Source organism: Lissotriton vulgaris, chromosome 1_2, assembly GCF_964263255.1.
Source record: "Lissotriton vulgaris chromosome 1_2, aLisVul1.2, whole genome shotgun sequence".
Lineage (NCBI taxonomy): Eukaryota > Metazoa > Chordata > Amphibia > Caudata > Salamandridae > Lissotriton > Lissotriton vulgaris.
This window is the reverse complement of record NC_141686.1, coordinates 121531027-121554744: the sequence shown is the minus strand read 5'-3', so window position 1 is coordinate 121554744 and position 23718 is coordinate 121531027. Positions and strand designations below refer to the sequence as shown.

At 45.8% G+C, this 23718-nt stretch overlaps 1 protein-coding gene across 1 annotated transcript in view; it reads left to right on the top strand.

The window, feature by feature from the left end:
• LOC147734664 (uncharacterized) overlaps positions 1-23718 on the top strand; it is a 5992067-nt gene that overhangs the window by 2926938 nt on the left and 3041411 nt on the right. Inside the window, exon 17 of the mRNA XM_086952471.1 lies at positions 2655-2762. Coding sequence (XP_086808597.1) covers positions 2655-2762 — 108 coding nt within the window. The remainder of the gene's footprint in view (positions 1-2654; positions 2763-23718) is intronic.

Here is a 23718-nt window from a genome sequence, read left to right as displayed (position 1 = left end):
CTAGCGCATCATTGTAATTTGTGCAACTTAAACGTATTTTTCCTAAGAGATTGTCATGTGCTTAGCCCTCTGATCTCATAAAGAGTTCAGAGGTGTATGTTAGTTAATAAATATCTTGTTTATTTTCATAACAACCTGTGTGGTGTCCTTTCACTTGGTATTCAAGGGGTTATATGTGGTAAAACAGCTGGCTTCACATGCCAAAAGTGTTTAGTCTAAGACTGCTTTGTCCATGCTACCATTAGGATAGCTGGTCTATAAGGTTGACTTACAACCAATCACCATAAGGGTTGTTTGGACTGATACAAGGTGATCACTAGAACTAGTGAGCATCATATATCAGGCCAACTTCTCACATTGGTGTGCAGCGGTTGGGATTTGAGCTTGCTGTTGTTTTTACCAAATATATTCTTGAGATATCATTTGAAAGATCACATAAGGTACCATAGGTACATTTAACAAGCTTAGAAATACTCTGAGTTCTACTGAACCAGCTGTTGTAGTAGAAAGGGAGTAGCACACCCTGACTACAACTCTTAGCAAGGGATCAGTAGGAAAACCCATAGTGTAGGTAAGTGCACCACTTACACCTCACTAGAAAAGCATGTCTATCACAGGAGAGAACATAGTGGCTCCCCTTGTTGATATTGACCCTCCACAGGTCATGTCAAGATATGCAGCCCTTAGCTTCCAGGAGATGAGACAATTTTGTACCTCCAGGAAACTAAAACAGGGTTCTAACCCTACCATTCCTTTTCTGATAGGTCTCTTAGAGACATTTCATGCCAGAAGGGATTCTAATCCAGGCCCATCTGACCCTACAGAGGGAAACATACCCCCAGTAGAGGAGGACTCTAATCTCCCTGAAACTGATGAAGTAGAGGAAGATGGAGACTCATCTGATGGAATGGTAAACCATGGCCAGGGAGGAGTCAGCAGACTTACCAGGGCCAACTTAAGCATACATGCGAATGGAACTGGGGGAGCCCCAGGCCCATCCTCAGGCAGGCTTAACCTTGGGAATAGACGAGCTAGGTCTCACTCCAGAGGCTCTAACAGATCTATTCACACCCATGTCTCTCAGGCATCTTCTCAAAGAGGGATGACATCCCCTCAGAGAAGAGAACATGAAGCTCAGATGAGGGAAGTCAATCTGAGGATTGAGAGGGAAGAACTTGCCCTTGCCAAAGAAAGACTTGCCTTTGCCAGAGAGCAGAAATTGAGTGGGGCAGACCCCACTGGGGCAGCATTATCCCTAGAGATAAAGACAGGAGTTTTGATACTAGACACCTGAGTAAAATAGTGCCCCCCTTTAAGGTAGGGGATGACATCCACAAATGGATGACTGCTCTGGAGAGGGCCTGCACTGTACAGTGCATACCCCAGAGTCAGTGGGCAGCTATATTGTGGCTCTCCTTTGAAGGTAAAGGTAGAGATAAGCTCCTCACTGCTAGAGCTGAGGATGCTAATAATTACCAAGTCCTGAAGAATACACTGATTGATGGGCTTGGCTTAACAACTGAACAGTACAGGTTGATGTTCTGAGACACCCAGAAAACCACCGCGAAATGGTCCGTTTGTGTACCGCCTTTCCCTTCTTAGGGCCCACGTAACCAACAAAGAGTTGCTCATCCACCCGGAACTGGCGTGTGCGATCTAGGTAATAGGAGAGCGCATGTTTTGGGTCCAGACGGTGGAGCCTCTCTTCCTTTTTCGAGGGATGCGGAGGCGGAAAGAAGGTGGGCAAGGTAATGGACTGGACCTAGTCAGTTTTTTCTGTCCTTCAGGTATTTGATCCTGACCCGTTGTCTCCAGAGAAAGAAGTTCTCCATTCTCTGGATATGTTGAGAGCCCTTCACATCTTCCTTGCCCGTACCAGGTGAATTCATTGTTCGTCACCTGTGGTCTCTCATGGAAGGGTCTCAAGCCTTCTTTGTCTACTCTGACTACATGGGTGAAGTGTGCTGTTGTCTTCTCTTACAAGGGTGTTCACTGTCCTCTTCCCTCTTCCGTTCAGTGGCGGTCAACTCTGGGTGTTTCCTCATCCTGGGCAATGTTTAAGGGTGTGTGACATTGCTACATGGGGCTCACACAAGACCTTTCTTTCCCACTACCATCTTCAGTTGTGTGTGGCTGCTTCAGCAGGGTTTGGCGCTCATGTTTTATGGACTGTATATGATCTGTGATTTGTACTATATTTTTGCATTAAATTGGGGAAGTAGTTGGACCACAGCTAGGTAATAGGCTATGTGGAGCAGGCAAACTGCTCATGTGTAAGGAATGGGAAGACCTGGGGCTCAGAAAAATGAAGATTACTGGGGATTAACCGGGCATTTTACACCACCAGCCTGGCAGAAAAAAAAATGTTTTATTTATTGTGTCCTTGATGATAGCAATGGTCATCTCACCCTCTCTTGTAATCAGATTTTGCCGGAAGATATCAACCTCTATTGGGAAAAAAGATGAAGATAGCCACTCATCTCTCCTCAAATCCTTACTGTTGGACAAAAACGTACTACAATACTATACCTTCCATACCCCCAACAAAGGCTCTGCCCTGGAACTAAATTTTTTATTAGGAAATGCTAAAACATTCTCTAAACTTCTCTAATGTGGTATTCACAGTGCAGAACTGTCTGTGTTTTTTTTTCCAGAAAGAAGTGCAGAGCGCTCTAGTTATCATGGCCTTGTTGGCTGTTCCTTGGATGCTGTTGATAAAACCATTTTTACTCAGAGCATTGTACAAAAAAGCAAATCCCAAGGTAAGCACCTTAGTGTGATTACTCTCAATCTACATTTAATAACTTACTTTGTGTTTATTTGCCATACTACTTAACATAGTTTACATTTTAGCATTGTTTTACGTTCTATTCAGTTTCACATTCCTTTGCATTTGATACGTTTACCAATTGCTAAAACAATGAAGGTGGGATACCTACGTTGGAAAGGTAAAGTTCGAGAAAACTTAATTTAAAAAATAAAATATGCAAAATGTAGCAAACCAAACTTTGTATTCCGTTAACCACAATTTAAAAAACAGAAGATGGAAACTAGACAAATCCATTACAAATGATAACCCGGACGCTAACACCTATTGTCAACCAAACACTAATATTGCCCATGTCCTTACCATAGACGTTTAACTCTATTGTGTACTGCTAAAGGTGACAATAACCTGTATAAAACTGTAAAGCTACTTTGCCTCCTGTAATCTGAGCCGTCTTGTTTTCTTGCTCAGGCAGGTATTGATCACAGGAAGCGCCTTTCTTTGACCTTTTGTTATGGCTTTTGAGGTGTAAAAATTAAATAGCTTGCTTAGCGGAAAACAGATTATTTTGTTGGTACTTGTGAGGATCATTCTGCTGTTTCTTTGTTCTCGTGATGCCATGTTACCCTCTTATCATACTGTGGTGGAACAGCTAATACCCAGGGAACCACAGATGGGGCGGGGTCCAGTGGATATCTTTGTCTTTCCAGCAGATGATGGAAAATGTGTGTGAAAAACTGGAGAATTGAACTCCACCCCAATGGCAACCTATTTCACCTTTCAGCCATTCTAATTGAATAAAACAGCATCCCCGGTTCCTCTACTTCTGCGCCAACAACCTCCTTTTCTGCTGCAGCAGCCTATGCTACCAGTTTCAATTTCAGCCCTGCGGACATTTTATGTATGGAAACGGAATAGAAGGCGCACTCAAAGGAATTACGCAGGTACTTGTAGTTTTAGATTTTCTTTTCTTTATTTGGGTAATTATACCCAGAGAAACATACACAGCCAAAGCGTTTCGTTATGTGTTGTAACTTCGTCAGGGCTAGATCTATGTTGTTGATATAGACAACATGGAGGACCGGTATGGTATCAAGCGTAGGCGTAGTTTGAAACTGGCACAATAGCAGGCGACAGGAAAAACCCTATCTGTTATCTTTAGATAGAATTAACTGCGGCCCATTCCCTGGATGACAAACACTTTGGACGTACCAGGACGGAAAAAACCAGGACGTTCAGGGCCCTTCATTAGGACGAATATGATATGCACACGTAATATGCTAGGTAAGGCTGCTCAGTGTGCCCGGTTCCCAAAGTAAGGTAAATCGTGGCCTGACGCTTTGCTTAGTCCCGTTGAATACCGGAATCGTTTTTGTACAGTGCACTACTGTTGAATTAGATGATGTCTATACAGTGTAGCTCACAAGGTGTGTGGTACGAGGTGTGTTCTCGGACTGTGTCGATAATTTGGATAACAGCCCCCTGGACCTGATAATTTCCCCAATCAGCGATGTCGTTCTCCCGGCATAGTAACGCGAGTCAGTAGCAGGATGTGCAAGGACATTTTATTTATGCCTCCAATTCAGGAGGCCATGGTTGATCTCAGTGAGAGCGAAGATGAGGCTAATGATATGAAGAGGCTGATGCTCACAATGTGGATCCCAGACCAGACAACATGGTGTATACTGTGAACCCCAGAATCATTTAGGGTATTCCAGATGTCAGTGACAAAACTACAGACAGCTGTCACCAAAAAAGAAAATGAGCTTCACAGGCTGAGAGTGTGCTGTAAAATTTGAGCAGAGCACTTTTTACCATTGCAGACACACTAGATTCCTTACAGAAATCAATATGTTGACTACTAAACTTGGAGTCGTTTCATCATTAGCAACAGTTGCAACAAATATTTTTCAGCATCAGCTCAATCAAACTTTCTACTCTATTAAATATGTTTCGACGTCCTTCAAGGTGGTCATGCTTCATATGGTCCTCTCTCTACTACTAGAAGGGAAATCCCTGACCTTCTTACACTTTTACGACCCTTTCTTCATGCTCCCATGCATTGTAAAGACAGGTAGTGTAGGAGATTTTGCATGGCTGTAAAAGACTATCAAAGATGTTTCCTTTGGCTTCAGATCAGTCCCAAAAGTCTTCATGAAAAGCTTAGCGCCTACTCTTGTACATCTGTGCAAAATAGGTTGTCAGGTTTTTTAATATCTAGGTAACTGACAGAAAAGAATCAACAGCAAAGAAAGCAGAAGACTCAAAGACCACCTAAGACAACCTGTCTCATATTATTCCTACCACTGGGAGTAACCCTGAAGAAGGCCATATCATCCTTATCACCAGAAACTACCCTGACTTGCCATGGAACATTCTCAAGGGAAGACTTTTCCCTCATTAGATCAAGTGGCAGAGCTGTTGACCCCAGTCACGATTATTTTGTAACTCTGCATTGTCCCATTGCAACAGCACAGATCTCCTTGAGCACTCAAGTTATCCTGTATTCCATTAATCCCACACTGCAGGCTCCTAACAAGACCTATCCAGTAGAAGTTAGGCTTTCAGTGAAGGCAGGTGAAAGGATCATGTAAGATTAAGGTGTTGGCTACGGCCACTTAAACCACACTTTGGTTTGGTGGATCCTGGCGAACAACTTAACAAAATACCTGCCTTTTCACAATTCAATGCATCAAGTAGTAATGGGGATTCCCATGCAAGAACTGACAATGCACAGCAGATGGGCTGGGAACGAATAGTGAGAGCACATAAATGTCCTCAAGCGTCATGCCATTCATCTGAGCACTCAAGTGTTTTTTCTTGCCTGTTAAATACACAGTACTGAATCAAATGGACAGTATGACTGCAATGCTATTATATCGAAAAAGGTAGAACAAATTATCTTCTCCTATCACAGAAGGCCCAGCATCTTTGACATGGGGTGATAATGAACAACATTGGCTGAAAGCAGACCACCTGTCAGATCTCCACAATAACTAAGCAGAAGCTCTGATCACGTCTCTGTTAAAGTGTCATGAACTAAAGTTACACCGTGACCAGTTGCAGCAACTGTCCAGACATGGTTATCCCCAGATAGTTCTATTTGTGATCCTGGACAACAAGAAAAGCCACTTCTTCTCTAGCAGGGGATTTGCATGCATAGTCATAGGAGATGAATAGTTCTTCCCATGCGCGGTGACCCAGAAACAGTTGTTATATCTATATTTTCTTAAGTGTAGATGTTCGCCTTACTTCAGGAAGGCCTGCAAAGACACTTAAGAAAAAGATACAGATAATGCAGCCTATTTACCTAGGCTACTCTGGCCAGGTTCTTCATCCTGAAGAGAAAAAAGGGGAGAGAATAAGTAAATTTGAGATCATTTTAGTGTCAGTCAGTAGAAATATCTCTCACAAACCCTTTTTTATCTTTATTATAGAGATGAAGGGAGCATGGCAGAGTAGCCTCATAGGCTGTCATAATATGCCTAAAAAATAACACTGTGCCTTTAAGGGACTAGGCACCACCAGTATCTCATCATATAGCAGGTGGCAGTTACTTCAGTTCTTTTTTCTGCCTCCTGCTGACAGGATCCTTGAGCATTGAGCCCAACCACTAGTGGTCTTTTTCTTCAAAATACTACTTTGAATTTCAACTTTTAGTGTTTCATTTGACATCTGTTGTCTCTCCCTGCCTTTTCTGTTATTTTCTGACAGAAATTATGAGCATTTTGTCAAAAAATGCCATCTCTCTTTGACAGGTGCCTAGCTTGTAGGTGAAAGAAGACAAGACAGATCCTCATTAGGTCTGTATCATTTGTCTTCCACACAACCATGTTCCTAAAACTTGACAACACTGTAGGAACTTCACCAAACATACTCAGAGAGACCGGGAGATGATTTGTCTCCATGGGACAGAGGAGCAGAGAAAACTGCATTCTGAAGGTGGGAACTCAAGCCTTGGAGAGTGAGGTTCCGTGACGATTCGAACCCTTGTTTTCGACATCGTCGTAAATCCATAATTTCGGTACCAGTGAACCGTAAATGATCTATATAGCATATCCTGGTGTTTTCGCTATGCTACGAGCAAGAGCACTCTTGTTATGAACACATTTCCGATACACCGATGGCATCCATTTTAGATTATGGCATCCATCTTGTATTCTTGCCCTCACATAGTCAATGGACACACAGTGACCTCTGATCAACTCATTTCACTTAAGGACACGTAGGCTTTAGCCAGCGATTCACCTTGCTAGTGACACGTGCACCTTAGGACAGAAACGCTGTGGCCGCATGACTCGGCAAAAGTTGCCTCCTCTGCCTGAGGCCAGTCTCCTGCTATACAGGTTCTCGTGCTCGTTGGCCTGATCATGATTAGGCGGCCGAAGTTGGTAGCTTTGCCCATTTACGACCCACAAACATCTCTTATCCTGTTTTTCTATCTTCTGCACCTGGCTCTGCTCCTTTCCTTTTGGGCCTTTATTAGGGGGAGGTAACGAAATTTACGATGAGGCGGTCGGCTCTTGAATGAAAAGATGACATGGGATTATGATCGAACAGTGGGAACCTCTCATTCGTAATGTTTTGACATCAGAAATTTGTTGACGATTCCTGTTTAACGCCAAATATTTATTGTTTAGGACATAAAGTTTAAGAAACGTACTAGTATGTGGAGAATGTTGCCCCCAGCTAAAAAACTTGTATTTAAGGAGCAACCAACTTAATGCAAATCGAACAGGCTCCTAGAATCTGCCCGTGTGTAGTTTCTGTGACTTCTGTGTCCCTGCAGTAATAAACCTTTGGTCTTTGACGCCACCATCGAGAAGCCCGTGTTTCTGTTTATTTGTGCACCAAGACAGGTAGAACTCAGGGGTCTTCGGGTGTTGTCCCTGACACCTCTGGACCTTAATAAAAGTCCAGAACTCCAAGAGGGTAGGACCTCTACCAAGTCCCTGTCTACAGCGTCAGCAGACCGTACCAGGAAGAAAGAGGCTCAAAAATGCCATCAGTCCCTGTCGACGTTGAGGGCTTCAACATCAAGAGGAGGTATGGTGCCGGTATGTTCACCGTCTAGTCGAGGCACAATGTCGACCAAGCACCGTAGAACAACGTCAAAGACTCTAAGCAGGTCTTCTTCTAGGGCCGACACCAAAGATCGACATTGAAGTGTTCTCATTGCAGTTTGCCTTTGAGACAAACAAGGAGATCAATGTTGAGACATGGACGTCGGTCGGCGTTGAGGGAAACACGGAGCTTGCCGTCAAGACACTGAAGAACGCCGTTGAGGCAAGCTCAAAGCTCGACGTCGAGGACCTCCCAAATGTCAAAACGCCATTGACACTCACTGTCAACATTGACGTTATGGCATTTGATGTCCAAATCTCGATCTTCATCTTCCAAGCTTGAGGAGATCAGGAAAAAGAGGAGACGCGTCTATTCGTCACCGAACTCAGACTATTACAGGACTTACTCTCCATCGTTGCATCATCCACCAGCGTTCCCTTTGTCTTCTCCACATCAGCCTCCTCAATTTCCTCCTTCACCTCCACCTACTCCACTGCTTCTTATACCTCCACCACCTCCTCCTCCACCACCACCTACAGCTCTAGTAACACCACAAAGAGCAAGGTCAAGATCCCACCATCATTCTAAGCATCACCAACATCGTCACGCCTCATGGCATACTTCCCCTTCGTCCCAAAGATCTTGTCACCGTTGTCATCACCATACATGATCATCATCTTCTACTTCTACAGGTCAATACTCTCCCACACTAACATTTTCACCACCTCCACAGATCTCACCTGTGGTTGCTTTCCCTACCTTTCAGGAGGTTCTAATAAGGGGTGCTATAAAACTAAATACCCCTTCATCAGCTCCAACTCCGACTATATTGGTCTTTTTTTAAACCATGCAGCAAAAATCTATTGCTAGACACATGTTACCTCTGGTGCCAGACCTCCTATAACCGGCCATGAAGCTCTTCCTCACCCCAGCAGTGGTCAAGACAGCGCCTTCTAGGCTTCACAAGAAGTATCGTCCCCCAGAGCAAGATTCAGCATTCCTCTGCTCTGATCCAGCACCTGACTCTGTTATTGTGGTAACGGCTAGAAAACAAAATGCCACTACCCCTTCAGCCACAGTCCCTCCAGACAAAGAAAGCTATAAAATTGACTCTGTGGGTCGCAAGATATGCAGAATGGCTGCAACGTCCATGAAGGCAGCCAGCGCCACTGCCTTGCTAGGCAGGTATGATAGAGCCCTCTGGGAGTCCTTGAATCAATTTCCTGACCATCTGCCCAGGGACAAGAAGGGAGATTTTATGGAAATCCTTAATGAAGGCCTAATGGTTTCAAACCAGGTGATTAGTGCAGCAGCACCTACTTAATTACTAGCCCCTCATGAATATTGCCATGGGATAGGTCTCTGGCGGCAATCGTGGCTGCATCTCACCTCTCTCAAAGCAGGAGCGTAGTAAAGGATTTTAAACCTTCCCTTTCCTGGCACCACTCTCTTTGGTGCCACCGCTGATAAGGAAATGACGCGAATGAAGGCTGGGATGGAGACCTTGAAGTTGGTTGGCCTAGAAAGACCTAGGGATGAGATCAGATCAAATATTTCCAGCCTTATCAACAATGCTTCTCGTCTCAGAGACGTCACTCTTCCTCATGGTGCCAGGGTCGCCAACAGGGAAGAGCACAGCAACAACAACAACCTTATCAGTCGTATAAGCGATGACAGCCAAGAGGAAGATCTTCTTAACAACACCATCAAGCAGGTAAACAACCTGCTGGGCCGAAGCCCTGAAGCGTTAATTCCCCCTCTTCTGTTCCCCACTTCAGTGGGGGGAAGCATAAGTCATTACCGGACAGAGCGGCAAAATATAACAAAAGACTCTTGGGTGCTGATTATTATGCGCAATGGATATTGCCTTCGGTTCATCAGTCCTCCACCTTCCATACCTCCGAAACCAACCAACTTCCAGCTTCCTCTCTTACGAGCGGGGTCAACATCCTTTAACAGAAGTTGACGGTGGAATCAGTCCCTCACCAACAAAGAGGACAAGGCATTTATTCCCAATACTTTCTTATCAAGAAGAAAGACAAAAACAAATTCAGACCCATTCTAGACCTCAAGACAGCCAAAAAATTGAAAAGTTCAGGATGCTGGCTCTACACTAAATTTATCCTCGAATACATCAAGGAGATTTGCTTTGCTTAATCGACCTTCAAGATGCGTACTTTCACATACCAATTGCCAGAAAGCATCGCAAAATCTTAAGGTTCATGGTGGGACAGGGCCATTACCAGTACTGGGTCCTCCCATTTGGTCTAAAATCAGCACCCAGAAAATTCACTAAGTGCTTGACAGTAGTCACGGCCCATCTCCAGAGACACAAGGTATGTGTCTATCCATATCTGGACAATTGGCTCATCAAGGCCTCCTCACCTCAAGAAGTCCAACGTCATTACAACTGGACTCGCGACCTCTTACAGAGACTGGGTCTTCAGATCAATCTGGATAAGTTCATTTCTACCCCAGTACAGACCTTGCATTATCTAGAATGCCTCGATCGACACAGTAAAGTTAAAAGTGTTTCCTTCAGAAGAAAGAAACCGATCGATCCTTCTGAAATGTCAGAAGCTAATAAAAGCTTCCCATAGAACATTAAGGTCAATCATCTCTCTCCTCATTTCAATGGCTTTGTGCATATTCCTTACACCGGATGCACGTCTACACATGAGGCCTTTGCAGAAATTTCTCGAGGACCAATAGGACCATCTGAAGGGGAACTGGGAGGGCAGGATGCAGCTATCCCTCCATGTAAAGTCATCTCTCAAATGCTGGTGTTTCCCATCCAATCTCCTCAAGGGCACTCCATTCCATCAGGAGATATAATCTCAGACTGTCGTCACAGACGCATTCTTGCTAGGTTCGGGAGCGCATATGGGCCATCTCCAGATCCAGGGAAAATGGTCAGAGAAGGAAGCCTTGTACCACATCAACCTCTTGGAACTTATAGCAGTCCATCTGGCATTGAAAGCTTTCTGCCCTCCGTTCAACAGCCCCTCCATTCTAGTTTAAATGGACAACACCACAACGATGTACTACCTTAACAAGCGGGGGGACAAGGTCCAGACTCCTATCCAGCGAGTCTCAGAGAATCTGAAAATGGCTTCTTGCCAGGGACCTGACCATCACAGCAGTACACATACCAGGTGTCCAAAATGCCTGCAGGAAAACCCCGAGTGGGTCTTGCGCGATGACATGGTACAAGACATATTTTTGCGATGGGCTACCTCCAGCGTTGAATTGTCACCACCGCAGAAAACAGCAAATGCTAAAGCTTTGCATCGCGGTTCTAACAGACAGGAACTCTTGGGAATGCCCTATGGATCGACTGGTCAGGCAGATTTCTCTACCTGATTCTGGAAGTTCTCATCAAATCGTCTCCTTCGTCAGCAAAGATGATCCTGATAGCTCCGGAATGGCGTTGCCAATTGTGGGTCACAGACCTTCTTCACTGGTCCATCCATCGACATCTGTGGTTGTCATGCAGACCAGATTGCTGATTAAATTTGTGGGCCAGATAGTACACCCCAATCTTTCCTCTTTGAATTTGGCAGCATGGCTCCTGAACTGATACAATATGGACACCTAAATGTACCACAGGACTGAATGGATGTTCTCAAAGAAGCTCAGTGTAAGTGTTAGAAATGGTGGTCTCTAGTTGGCAAGGGTTTGTACCTTTGTCCAAGTAGAGACTCTTCCTTCTAGTCAGGATAAGGGAGTTACACTCTTTAAATAACCCATGTCCACCCCCTTGGTAGCTTGGCACAAGCAGTCAGACTTATCTTTGAGGCAGTGTGTATAGTATTTTAACATAACCAACAGTAAAACATTGTAAGCACTACAAAAGGACACCACACCAGTTTAGAAAAATATAAAATAATTTTATATACTTATGACAAGACAAAAACCGATAAAAATCCACAATACAGTACTTAGAAATCTTCAATTATCCAAATATCCTTGAATGAAAGTCCTTGAAGTCGATAGCTCCGTCCGGGGCTATCACGGCGCCGTGAACAAACAAATCCAAACAGTTTGGGCTGACCGTGGCATCGCGGCCCAGCGTCGTTGTCAGGAAGACCCTGAAAACAGTACCTTTTAGAAATGCAGGGCATCTGCAACCTCTTGTTGGGCTTCCGAAAGTACACCATCCTCAGGCGTCGGTTCCGGAGGTCGGTGCAGGAGTCGTCGGGCCCTTGAATCCACACGCGTTGCAGATCGAACTCCTCGTGGTTGAAGTCAGGAGCGCTGGTGTCGGCAGGTGTCAGGTGCTGCAGTGCAAAGTGCAGTGGTGTGCGGTGGCCTCAGCTCACGGTGTGAGCCTCGGCTCAGTGGCGGCATCAGGTGGCGTCGTCGGTGAGACCAGGGTCGTGGTGCAAAGTGATGCAGTGCTCATCATGGTGCTGGCAGGTTACGGTCCATGGAGCGGCAGCATTGTCCTGAAGCGCTGTCATCGGCTGACAAACTGGAGTCAATTGCGCCGGCGTCCGTAGGCCAAGACTCTGGTGTGGGATGAAGGGCGGTGCCTTGTGCAACTTTACGAACGGTTCCCCCCGAACCCCGGTGAAAGCAGCAGCATTGATTTTAGCATGAAGCAGCAGCGTCGGGGATACCAAGGCGGCGTCATGAAGCGAGGTGTTGTGGAGTGCCGTGCCCACAGGTTGCAGTGCAAGCCGCGGCTCGGTGACAGCGTAGATAGCGTCGTCAGTGAGACCAGGGTCGTGGTGAGGCCTTGCAGCAGTGCCCTCTGCTGTACCTTCAGGACCTGGAGTCGGCAGCGGAGTCGTAGAAAGCGTCGGGTTGCTTTTTCTTCTGTTGCAGCACAAAACCCCCAGCCCCCAGTGCTGAGGGCTTGAAGTCTTTGCTGTTCCTGAGACTTCTTGAACAGGGAGCAAGCTCTACCTTAAGCCCTTTCACTGCCCAAGACAAAAGCAGCCACTGCAGGCCAACACAGCAAAGCACACAGCAAAGGGGCAGTTCCTCCTCACAGCTTCTTCAACTCTTCTTCTTGGCAGTCTTCCTGGTCTAAAAGAGTTCTATAGTTTAGGGATTTGGGCCCCACTTTTTATGACCCAAAATCCTTTGTCCTCTCGGGCAGAGAGTGTCTGTGCCCAGCCAGAACCAGTTCTGCCTTCTCTGCTGTGGCTTCCTGGCAGGAGGTGGAGACGGCATTGTCAGAGGCAAACCAGGCCCATCAGGTAAAAAGAAATCTCCTCCCACTACTCTAAATGCAGCCCAGGTCTATTCAGCCCTTTCCTGACCCACCTAAACTATCTGGAGCCACTGCTCCTCCCCAGCCCCTTTCATTCAAAACCCAGACAGTCAATTCACAACCCTAGCAGAGGCCTACTGGATGGCTGAGCAAGAAAATACCTACTTTCTGAAAGTGGTATTTTCAAACGCAGAATGTAAAAATCACCTTCACTAAAAGATGCATCTTTAGATTCTGAGTTCAGGCATTCTAAACTTTACATTTCTTCCTAGTTCCTAGGGCCAGATATGTTTATAAGATGTTATAAACAAAGCCCTCATTCTGTCCTACGGGAACAGGTAGCCTTGCAATAGTGAAAAATGAAATTGGCAGTAATTCACTATCAGGACATGCCACACACACCAGGGCATGTCCTACCTTTCACATATACTGCATCCTTCCCACAGGGGTAAATTGGGCCTACTTTAGGGGTCACTGACATGTAAGAAAGGGAAGGTTAGGTCCTGGCAAGTGAGTACACTCGCCAAGTTGACATGGCAGTCCCAGACTGCACACAGGCTCTGCAATGGCAGGCCAGAGTTACATTAACAGGCTGTTTGTGTGGGTTGCAGAATCCAGTGCTGCAACCCACTAACAGCATTTGATTTACAGGCCCTGGCACACTCAGTGCACTTTACTAGAGACTGACATGTAAATCCAATATGCCAATCATGGAAAAACCATTCCATAACACAGTTTTCAACAGAAGCACTTGCACTTTAACAGTGATCAGCAGTGAGAATGTGCACAGAGATACTAAGCCAGCAAAAACAGAGTCAAAACCAGGAGGTCAGAAAACAAAAAGTCAGGGGAAACACGCCAAAAGATGCCAAGTATAACAGGAAGAAATTCTGCATTTGGTGCTCTTCCAAAAATAAGGATCCCACCACTTGCCAGGAAGATGTTATTCTTCCGTACTCAGTCCACTTAGCAAAATCTGGCTTACAAATTTCCTTGATAAAGGTACACCTGGGAGCTTTAATTGCTTATAGAAAATGTCCCTCACATAGCTAATTTTTTAGAATCCCGGTAATTAAGGATTTCTTAGAGGACTACAAAGGGTTTTCCTCCCATTAGACGCCCTTCCCTCCATGGGAGATGAAAATAGTACTTTTACGTCTTATGCAAGATTGTTTTGAGCCCATACACAAGGCATCTCTCCAACATTTGTCTTGAAAAACAGCTTTCCTTGTGGCTATCAGCCCGCAGAGTTTGTGAAATCCAGGCCCTTTGTTCTCAGGAACTGTACACTGTCTGCCACTCGCACAAAGAAGTTATGAGGACACACCCCAAGTTCCTACCCAAAGTGGTATCGGACTCCGCCAGTAGAGTGCAGCAGAGAGCTGCAGACGCCAAGCTTCACAGCTGCCTCCCACCGAGTAGCCGCAAGGAGGGAGAAGCCACGGCAGCTTCGGCGGCATTGAACCCGTTTTTCCCGGCAAAATCTGCTGCGATGGATTTGGGCCCAGATCTTTGGACTGGGATGAATGTGTGACATTGATCCACATTCGGTCCATCACCTGTTTTGTTTGCAATTGCCGCCCTAAGTGCGCTGGGGATGCCCAGAGGTGGGTCCCAGGCACTCCACACCACTGGAGTCAAGCTAGCCGGGCTGATGAGCGGTGTTACCTCGAAACCGGTCCGGTCCTCGGATGCTTGATTCCGTTCTGGGAAGGACATGGCTTTTGTAGTTCGGACTGGACTGTTCCCATGGGGCACAGGGTCAGAGCTGATTTGCATATCGCCATTGTCTAACCCAGGGTGGTGTGGAGTGCAAAAAACGAAGGATTTGGGCCCAGATCTTTGGACTGGGATGAATGTGTGACATTGATCCACATTCGGTCCATCACCTGTTTTGTTTGCAATTGCCGCCCTTAAGTGCACTGGGGATGCCCAGACGTGGGTCCCAGGCACTCCACACCACTGGAGTCAAGATAGCCGGGCTGATGAGAGGTGTTACCTCGAAACCGGTCCGGTCCTCGGATGCTTGATTCCGTTCTGGGAAGGACATGGCTTTTGTAGTTCGGACTGGACTGTTCCCATGGGGCACAGGGTCAGAGCTGATTTGCATATTGCCATTGTCTAACCCAGGGTGGTGTGGAGTGCAAAAAACCGATGGATTTGGGCCCAGATCTTTGGACTGGGATAAATGTGTGACATTGATCCACATTCGGTCCATCACCTGTTTTGTTTGCAATTGCCGCCCTATGTGCGCTGGGGATGCCCAGACATGGGTCCCAGGCACTCCACACCACTGGAGTCAAGCTAGCCGGGCTGATGAGAGGTGTTACCTCGAAACCGGTCCGGTCCTCGGATGCTTGATTCCGTTCTGGGAAGGACATGGCTTTTGTAGTTCGGACTGGACTGTTCCCATGGGGCACAGGGTCAGAGCTGATTTGCATATCGCCATTGTCTAACCCAGGGTGGTGTGGAGTGCAAAAAAACAATGGATTTGGGCAGAGATCTTTGGACTGGGATGAATGTGTGACATTGATCCACATTCGGTCCATCACCTGTTTTGTTTGCAATTGCCGCCCTAAGTGCGCTGGGGATGCCCAGACGTGGGTCCCAGGCACTCCACACCACTGGAGTCAAGCTAGCCGGGCTGATGAGAGGTGTTACCTCGAAACCGGTCCGGTCCTCGGATGCTTGATTCCGTTCTGGGAAGGACATGGCTTTTGTAGTTCGGACTGGACTGTTCCCATGGGGCACAGGGTCAGAGCTGATTTGCATATCGCCATTGTCTAACCCAGGGTGGTGTGGAATGCAAAAAAACGATGGATTTGGGCCCAGATCTTTGGACTGGGATGAATGTGTGACATTGATCTACATTCGGTCCATCACCTGTTTTGTTTGCAATTGCCGCCCTAAGTGCGCTGGGGATGCCCAGACGTGGGTCCCAGGCACTCCACACCACTGGAGTCAAGCTAGCCGGGCTGATGAGAGGTGTTACCTCGAAACCGGTCCGGTCCTCGGATGCTTGATTCCGTTCTGGGAAGGACATGGCTTTTGTAGTTCGGACTGGACTGTTCCCATGGGGCACAGGGTCAGAGCTGATTTGCATATCGCCATTGTCTAACCCAGGGTGGTGTGGAGTGCAAAAAAACGATGGATTTGGGCCCAGATCTTTGGACTGGGATGAATGTGTGACATTGATCCACATTCGGTCCATCACCTGTTTTGTTTGCAATTGCCGCCCTAAGTGCGCTGGGGATGCCCAGACGTGGGTCCCAGGCACTCCACACCACTGGAGTCAAGCTAGCCGGGCTGATGAGAGGTGTTACCTCGAAACCGGTCCGGTCCTCGGATGCTTGATTCCGCTCTGGGAAGGACTGGCTTTTGTAGTTCGGACTGGACTGTTCCCATGGGGCACAGGGTCAGAGCTGATTTGCATATCGCCATTGTCTAACCCAGGGTGGTGTGGAGTGCAAAAAAATGATGGATTTGGGCCCAGATCTTTGGACTGGGATGAATGTGTGACATTGATCCACATTCGGTCCATCACCTGTTTTGTTTGCAATTGCCGCCCTAAGTGCGCTGGGGATGCCCAGACGTGGGTCCCAGGCACTCCACACCACTGGAGTCAAGCTAGCCGGGCTGATGAGAGGTGTTACCTCGAAACCAGTCCGGTCCTCGGATGCTTGATTCCGTTCTGGGAAGGACATGGCTTTTGTAGTTCAGACTGGACTGTTCCCATGGGGCACAGGGTCAGAGCTGATTTGCATATCGCCATTGTCTAACCCAGGGTGGTGTGGAGTGCAAAAAAACGATGGATTTGGGCCCAGATCTTTGGACTGGGATGAATGTGTGACATTGATTCACATTCGGTCCATCACCAGTTTTGTTTGCAATTGCCGCCCTAAGTGCACTTGGGATGCCCAGACGTGGGTCCCAGGCACTCCACACCACTGGAGTCAAGCTAGCCGGGCTGATGAGAGGTGTTACCTCGAAACCGGTCCGGTCCTTGGATGCTTGATTCCGTTCTAGGAAGGACATGGCTTTTGTAGTTCGGACTGGACTGTTCCCATGGGGCACAGGGTCAGAGCTGATTTGCATATCGCCATTGTCTAACCCAGGGTGGTGTGGAGTGCAAAAAAACGATGGATTTGGGCCCAGATCTTTGGACTGGGATGAATGTGTGACATTGATCCACATTCGGTCCATCACCTGTTTTGTTTGCAATCTGCAGCGGCAGCAAGAGAAAGCCAGGGCCAGGGACCAGGGTCCGGGACCGGGAGAGTCGCGGGAGAGCCGCAGGAGAGTCAGAGAGCCGTGGGAGAGCCACCAGAATCGGTCCGGGTGAGCGGAGAGGTGAGAGGCTGTCCTGAGGCACTGTCCTGAGGCAGCCCTGAGGCACTACGGGGGAAAAACTGCTAGCAAGCAGATAAAACTGTCAACCTGGGATATTGCTTGCTCTGCAGCATTACTCGGTGCCCAATTGAGTGGCAGTAGGTGTTTCCCAGCTGGAGTCCGTCGAGGGTGTTTTAAAGCCAATGCCGCCGAGTTGTGCTATCCTTGTTTCCGTGTGCTCTATCCCCAATCTGTGGAGGAGTTGAGTGGTTCTGACGAGAGCACAACTCTGGAGCGTCTTCCAAGTTTGTGTTTCTTCAAGCCTTCAAGACGCTGTTATCACCAGCTGAGGACACGCACTTGTGCAGGGAAAGACAGTGCTACGAACAGGTACTAGTCGTTTCCCCTTGAGAGTCGAAGACTGCGCCTGGAGGCGCTCTCCTCTCGGGGACACGCTGTGTTTTCCTAATTATAACACCTTGCAGCTCATTTTCTATTTTCTATTTTATAGGAATATTTGACTATGTGCCAGGAGTAAAGTGGTTCGCTTGTCTGTTTACCATAACAGTGCATTCTGGTACCTTGAGTAGGTGAGTCCTCTAACTGGCACTTTTGCGCTGGGAATGCTGTATTTCTTTCTGCGCTTTCATTGTGATATTTTGAAGATCCCGGCAAGACTGCCAGGATATTTGGTTTTGAATTTCTTCTCACGTTATTACAAGGTTATAGGAATGTTCTAGAAGAGATCTGCCAGAGCATGCTTTACCACGCTTCCGAGAAGATTATGTCTAAAATGTAAATGAGCATTTTATGGAAAGAGGTCTGACTTTTACACGAAGCGGCTACAGAAGCTGGATTATCGTCTTGTGGAGAGCACTGAACGAGGGAGATCGAGACTTGGGAGCCGCGAACCGCGGACCGCGTACACTGTACACGTACACCGTATATTGGGACCTTCAGCAGCAGGACGGTGAGAGTGGCACTGGGGGTTACGGGGAAGGGGACAGGAGAGAACTAGAGTGACTGCGATCCCCTCACGAACAATCTCCCAGTACCCATCTCCCCTAGTGCATTACCCTCGCTACTGACCACCGCTACTGAGGCAACCAGAGTCTAGTGAGCAGAGACCAGAGGAAGGAAGACAAACAAATCCTCTGCCCGGTGTAAAACCCAAGTATCACCCGACCATCGGAAAATATACTACCAATAGTCCCGGTGCAGGGAAATGGCCTTCAAGAAACTGAGATCACGAACCATCTTTATGAAAAGAATGGGAACAGAAGAGGCAACCAGAAAGACCTCTAATAAAGCGGTGAAAAGTGGACGGGTAACAGGAACCCCTGAAATAAGAAAGTACTTTACAACATTAATCACTGATGGGCAAGTTGCAAAAAATCAGTCAAACTCAGCTATAGTAGCTGTTATAAAGGAGGATGGGGAAGTTAAAGTGGGAACTATACAAGACCACCCCAAAGAACACACACTAAAAACACACGAGGCTGATCAAAAAACCATTCTAACGGAGCGGGTGGACTCACCTCTGGAAATAGAATTAACTGGCCAAATAGTATTGGGCCTATCAAATATTCAACACAGCCCAGACTATAATCCCATACGGCCAGAAACCATTACCAAAGACGGAGACATGGATCTCGGGCCACAAATAGAGCCCGATGACATACACAATAGCACGCTACTAAAATCCTCAGATCGAGAAGGCCTCCTGGAATATTCACCAGATCTCTTTATGTTTAAGACTGCCAGCTTAACGAACAATTATACTCCAGTGTCTAAATCTCTTTCCCCATTGCAAAAAATCCTAGACTCGGTCCTCGCCCATTTAGGTAATATTTTGGAGAATTAGGATCAAACACTCGATGTGCAAATAGGAATTTTAAAGTTCCTAGTAGAAGAAAAGAGGAAAAAAGAACAAATCGAGTCAATAAAAACAAAAGGAACATCTGTTAACAATCAAGAAGCAACAAGTGATATCAAAACCACCAGTACCCATCTAGCTCCGGGTAAAAGAGAATTTGGAACACAAACAGGGAATAAATCATGCAAGGGAACTATGAGTAACCAGCGTGAAACTATCGTATATTCCCTAAGGAAACTCTTTAAAGAAGAAAACAACGGAGAGCCTAACCTATATCCTATATTTAGGAATACCAAAAACAAACATATCACGACCAGTCCTGCCAGGGATCAAGAAATAAAGGATAGCATTGACTTAAATAGCGAGGACGCGCAGGATTTACAAAATAGAACAAATATAAAAAAGAAACAAGTGGAGGCAAAGAAAAAAAGGGGAAAGCCGCTAAGAAGATTAAAAAAGAAGAAAGCGCATAAACTCAAATTCCAGAAGACAACTGTTTCCCCTGATATCCAGCTCGACAATGAAGAAAGTACAAAATCGCCCACGCCATCAAAGATAAAAAATCGACACTCAATGGTAAAATCTGAAAATAAAAACCCACAACAAAGCTCCGCTTTAAACCCAAGGGCAAAAGACTTCCTTTACGACCCGGCTAGCCCAGCATTAAAAGTCTACTTTTAAGGACCCAAAGATCATCAAAATAAATACTCACCGCAGGATGAGATAATATCAACACACTTACAAATAACAGAGCTCTTTCTCATAGATGATGCCCCTCTCAATCGAGGCCGAATTATTAATCTCCTGCAACGTATTTTGCCGCTACAAACCTTAACACGAAAAGAAATTAATCTAGTAACCTTCCCGGATAAAGAAAACATGAAAACCGCCATGGTAGAAATTTGGTCACCTGTGCTGCCTGGAATTATCTTGAAGGAACAAGAGACTCTCCACAAATGTGGCTATGATTTGACCTCAGTACAGAAAACTACAGACTGTAACTCGAGAAATCGGCATAAGGGATCATTACGAAAAATTCCCAATCAGCCAAATAAAATGACCAATTACATAGAAGATTCAGCAGAAAATCTATTTATTTCCATAAAGGACGGAGAAAGGGAAATTTGGAGCCAAAGTACCCAAAAAAAGGATGCAGCAAGAGTAGATCAGTCATGGTTATGGATCGCAGAGACTCTGAACAACAGATAACAAGCACTGAACAAGAATCACTCTGTTTAACAATGGCCTATCGATATCATCCTGGAATATAGCAGGGAAAACAAAAGAAAAAATGATTGAGCTCGCAAAAAATCAACCCGCTATAATTGCGCTACAAGAAACGTGGTCAACAAAAAGTTTTCATCAGGATGGGTATTTCACCTATGATATTCCTGCGCAGGAAGTTGACCGAGGTCATGCGAAGGGAGGGATAGTTATCCTACTAAGTGAAGAGTATAATTGGGCACAAGAAATCATCACTACAAAATCTAAACACTTTCAATGTATTAAGATCAGGCTGGGGACAGACCCCTCAGATCTGCAAACATTTTTTTTACTTTTTAACTTGTATATTCCACCTGGACAAAAAAATGATGGGCTATTTATTGACATCCTGGATGGTATCCAGCAAATATTAGAAGCCCTAGCCTATTTGCCATATATGATCATGGGCGACCTTAATGGAAAAAGATCAAATAGTGAAATATCAAAATGGGCAAACTGGTATAAAGAACAAGCTCTGGAAATTTCAGTGCCGTTGTTCCCGATTAGAATCAAGGTCGATAAAAGGGGGAAAATATTATTAGCATCACTCCCACTATTAAACGGAGCTATTCTAAACGGGAACGTGGAAGGTCACATTCCTGCATCTTACACGAGACGGGGAACTAATACCTTATCAATCCTGGAGTATATGATCTGCAGCTTGGATATATTTGGGTCTGCCTCACATCTTCGAATTCACTCTGTCCAGGGAAGCAACCATGCTATTCTGTCATTACTTACGCAATGGAAAACAATCACATGTCCAACTAGCCATATCATGTTTAGGCACAGTACAGTTATGGTAAAGACAAATCAAAGGCGGATTTATTGGAATTCATCTACGCTCAATAAAATAACCTCCTGTTCTGACCGAGTTTTCTGCCCCTTTTTGAGTGAAGGTGACTTTAGCCTGCTATCATTCTAATAGAAGGACTAGAACCCCGGACCTGGCCTATTTACAAGGTGTTTGATACAATTCCCTACCCTCTTCTTTATTCTAGGACCTATAAACTTGTGTTAAGGGATAGATTCCTTAGTATTAGTACTAATCCGTTCTTTTGTAAGGTTGCTAATATACTTCTAATGGAGTTATGCTTATTTCGGGCCTTGCAGGCCTCGAACGGGAGAGACTTCATCTTTCTTTCTGCCTCGGCAGCTTGAGATGCTTTTAGGTCAAATGTAATGTTTTAGTTATAAGATGTTGTTCGCTTGGAGAGAACCGGCTCAGGCTGGCCCTTATCGAAAGACTGTATTTTTCTTCGTGCCGAAGACATAACATCAGGCCGGCCGGCTGAGAACGTGTCCCTGGCACGGGGTGGTACAAGAATTTGGTGGGCGGCAGGTTACTGGCCGTAACTTTCCATGCATGAACAAGGTTCCATATTAGCGAAAGCACGAAGAGTTCAGGAGTCAGTTCGTCAGTCAGTTTGTAGGCGGCAGCTAGCCGTTAGCATTATTGCAGTTAATCAACTTAAGGCAGACAGTCGCCATTTTGAAGTCCGAGAAAGACCAAAGGCTAATACTCTCTTAGAAAGATTGAAGTTATTTTAGCTGGAGCAGCTGGTGAGCTTTGACATTAAGATCAGAGCATAAAGAGTGAAGCAGTTAGTGGAGAGAACGAAATACTAGAGCGGTAGAAACTGATTCATAAGATCGAAGTTGGAAGGCGAAGATAGTCTGTGATTGAGAGGAGAGAGGAGTAGTGCAGAACAGCGAGAGTGCAGCAGACAAGATAAAGGACAAGAGGAAGGTTTCAGTGACTTGGAGGGAAACGGAGCAGACAGAGCATAGCGGTGCAGACGTGTATCCGTGACTGCAGGGGTGATCCTAAGACGAGCCAAGGCACAGACGAGAAGGGTACCCAGATGACCGAGTCCAGACTTCATACTCAGAAGGTGACGTCGACCCCTTTCTTATTAGTGTACACACACATTCTAACCTTTCCTTTTGCTTTTCAAGCTATGTGTTATATTGCAGTATTATATTGTTGTTGTTATTAATGAATAAAGATACCCCAGTTCTTAGCAAACTAATGTGTGATTGTTACTCCCTTATGATAAAGTTAACCTTTCTTCTAGTCAGATGCTGTTATGTGAACGGATGCATCTCCCGTCCAGGTAAATGGTAACTGAGCAAGGGAGTAGAGAAGCACTCGAAATAGGGAATAACCTTTACACAGTGTAATTTGGCCATTCTTGTGTGAGGAAGGATTGACCCGTCTATCCGTCACATAATCTATAATATTGTCCTTGTAGATAGAGAGATTTCCCAACATGGAGAGCTGAAGGTATTCATAGGAAAGTGATCGTCGTTGTGTAGCGGCGTTAATGAGAGCATTGACCGTGGTCGATGTGTATACCCACAAGATTGTGGCTTGCGAGAGCACCGGGGGGATAAAGTGTGTAATGAGATCGCCTCTAGGGAAAGCGGCGTTAATGAGAGCATTGACTGTGGTCAATGTGTATACCCACAGGATTGTGGCTTGTGTATGTATGAAATAGTGAGAGCACTGGGAGGATACAGTGAGTATACCCACAAGATTGTGGCTTGCGTGAGCACTGATGGTGATTAGTGTGTAATGGTAAGTAACAGGAACTGCCTCAGGGTAGTCTAGTCTGGGCCTATGTTGCCACGAGACTATAAGATATAAGTGTGGTGTTGTAAAAGATCCAAGCTTGTATATTGCTAATTCCCCATCCTTAGGTAGGTACACAGGTGCCTTTTGTAAGTAGGTCCTGAGGAGGGAGGTTGTTACGTTTCGGCTGGGTTAGTGGTGTCTTGGTGAGCTGAATCTATCTGGTCCGAAAATCCGGTCGTTACACCACCTTAATAAACACTAATCAACTCCTTCTGATAAAATACTCCTCCAACCCAATAACAAACTTTGAGTCAATTCTTGAGATACTAAAACAAATGCTTCAATACAAATTGCAACAAGCAGTACCAGCAAAGCACGGAAATAAAACCATTAAGTCATCCACAACCTCAAAAATGCTAAACAAACTGTTAAGAGCACAGTTCCTGGAACTCTCAATGCCAAGACAGGCAGAAATCAACAAATTGAAGAATCAACTCAAGAGAGAGAAACAACGAATAAAAAGTACAGCAGAAGATAAAAAGTGGGTCGATCTGCCGATAGCAGCAAAGCAGTACAACCAACGCACTTACTGGTCCTTAATTGCAAAAGAGACAGGCACA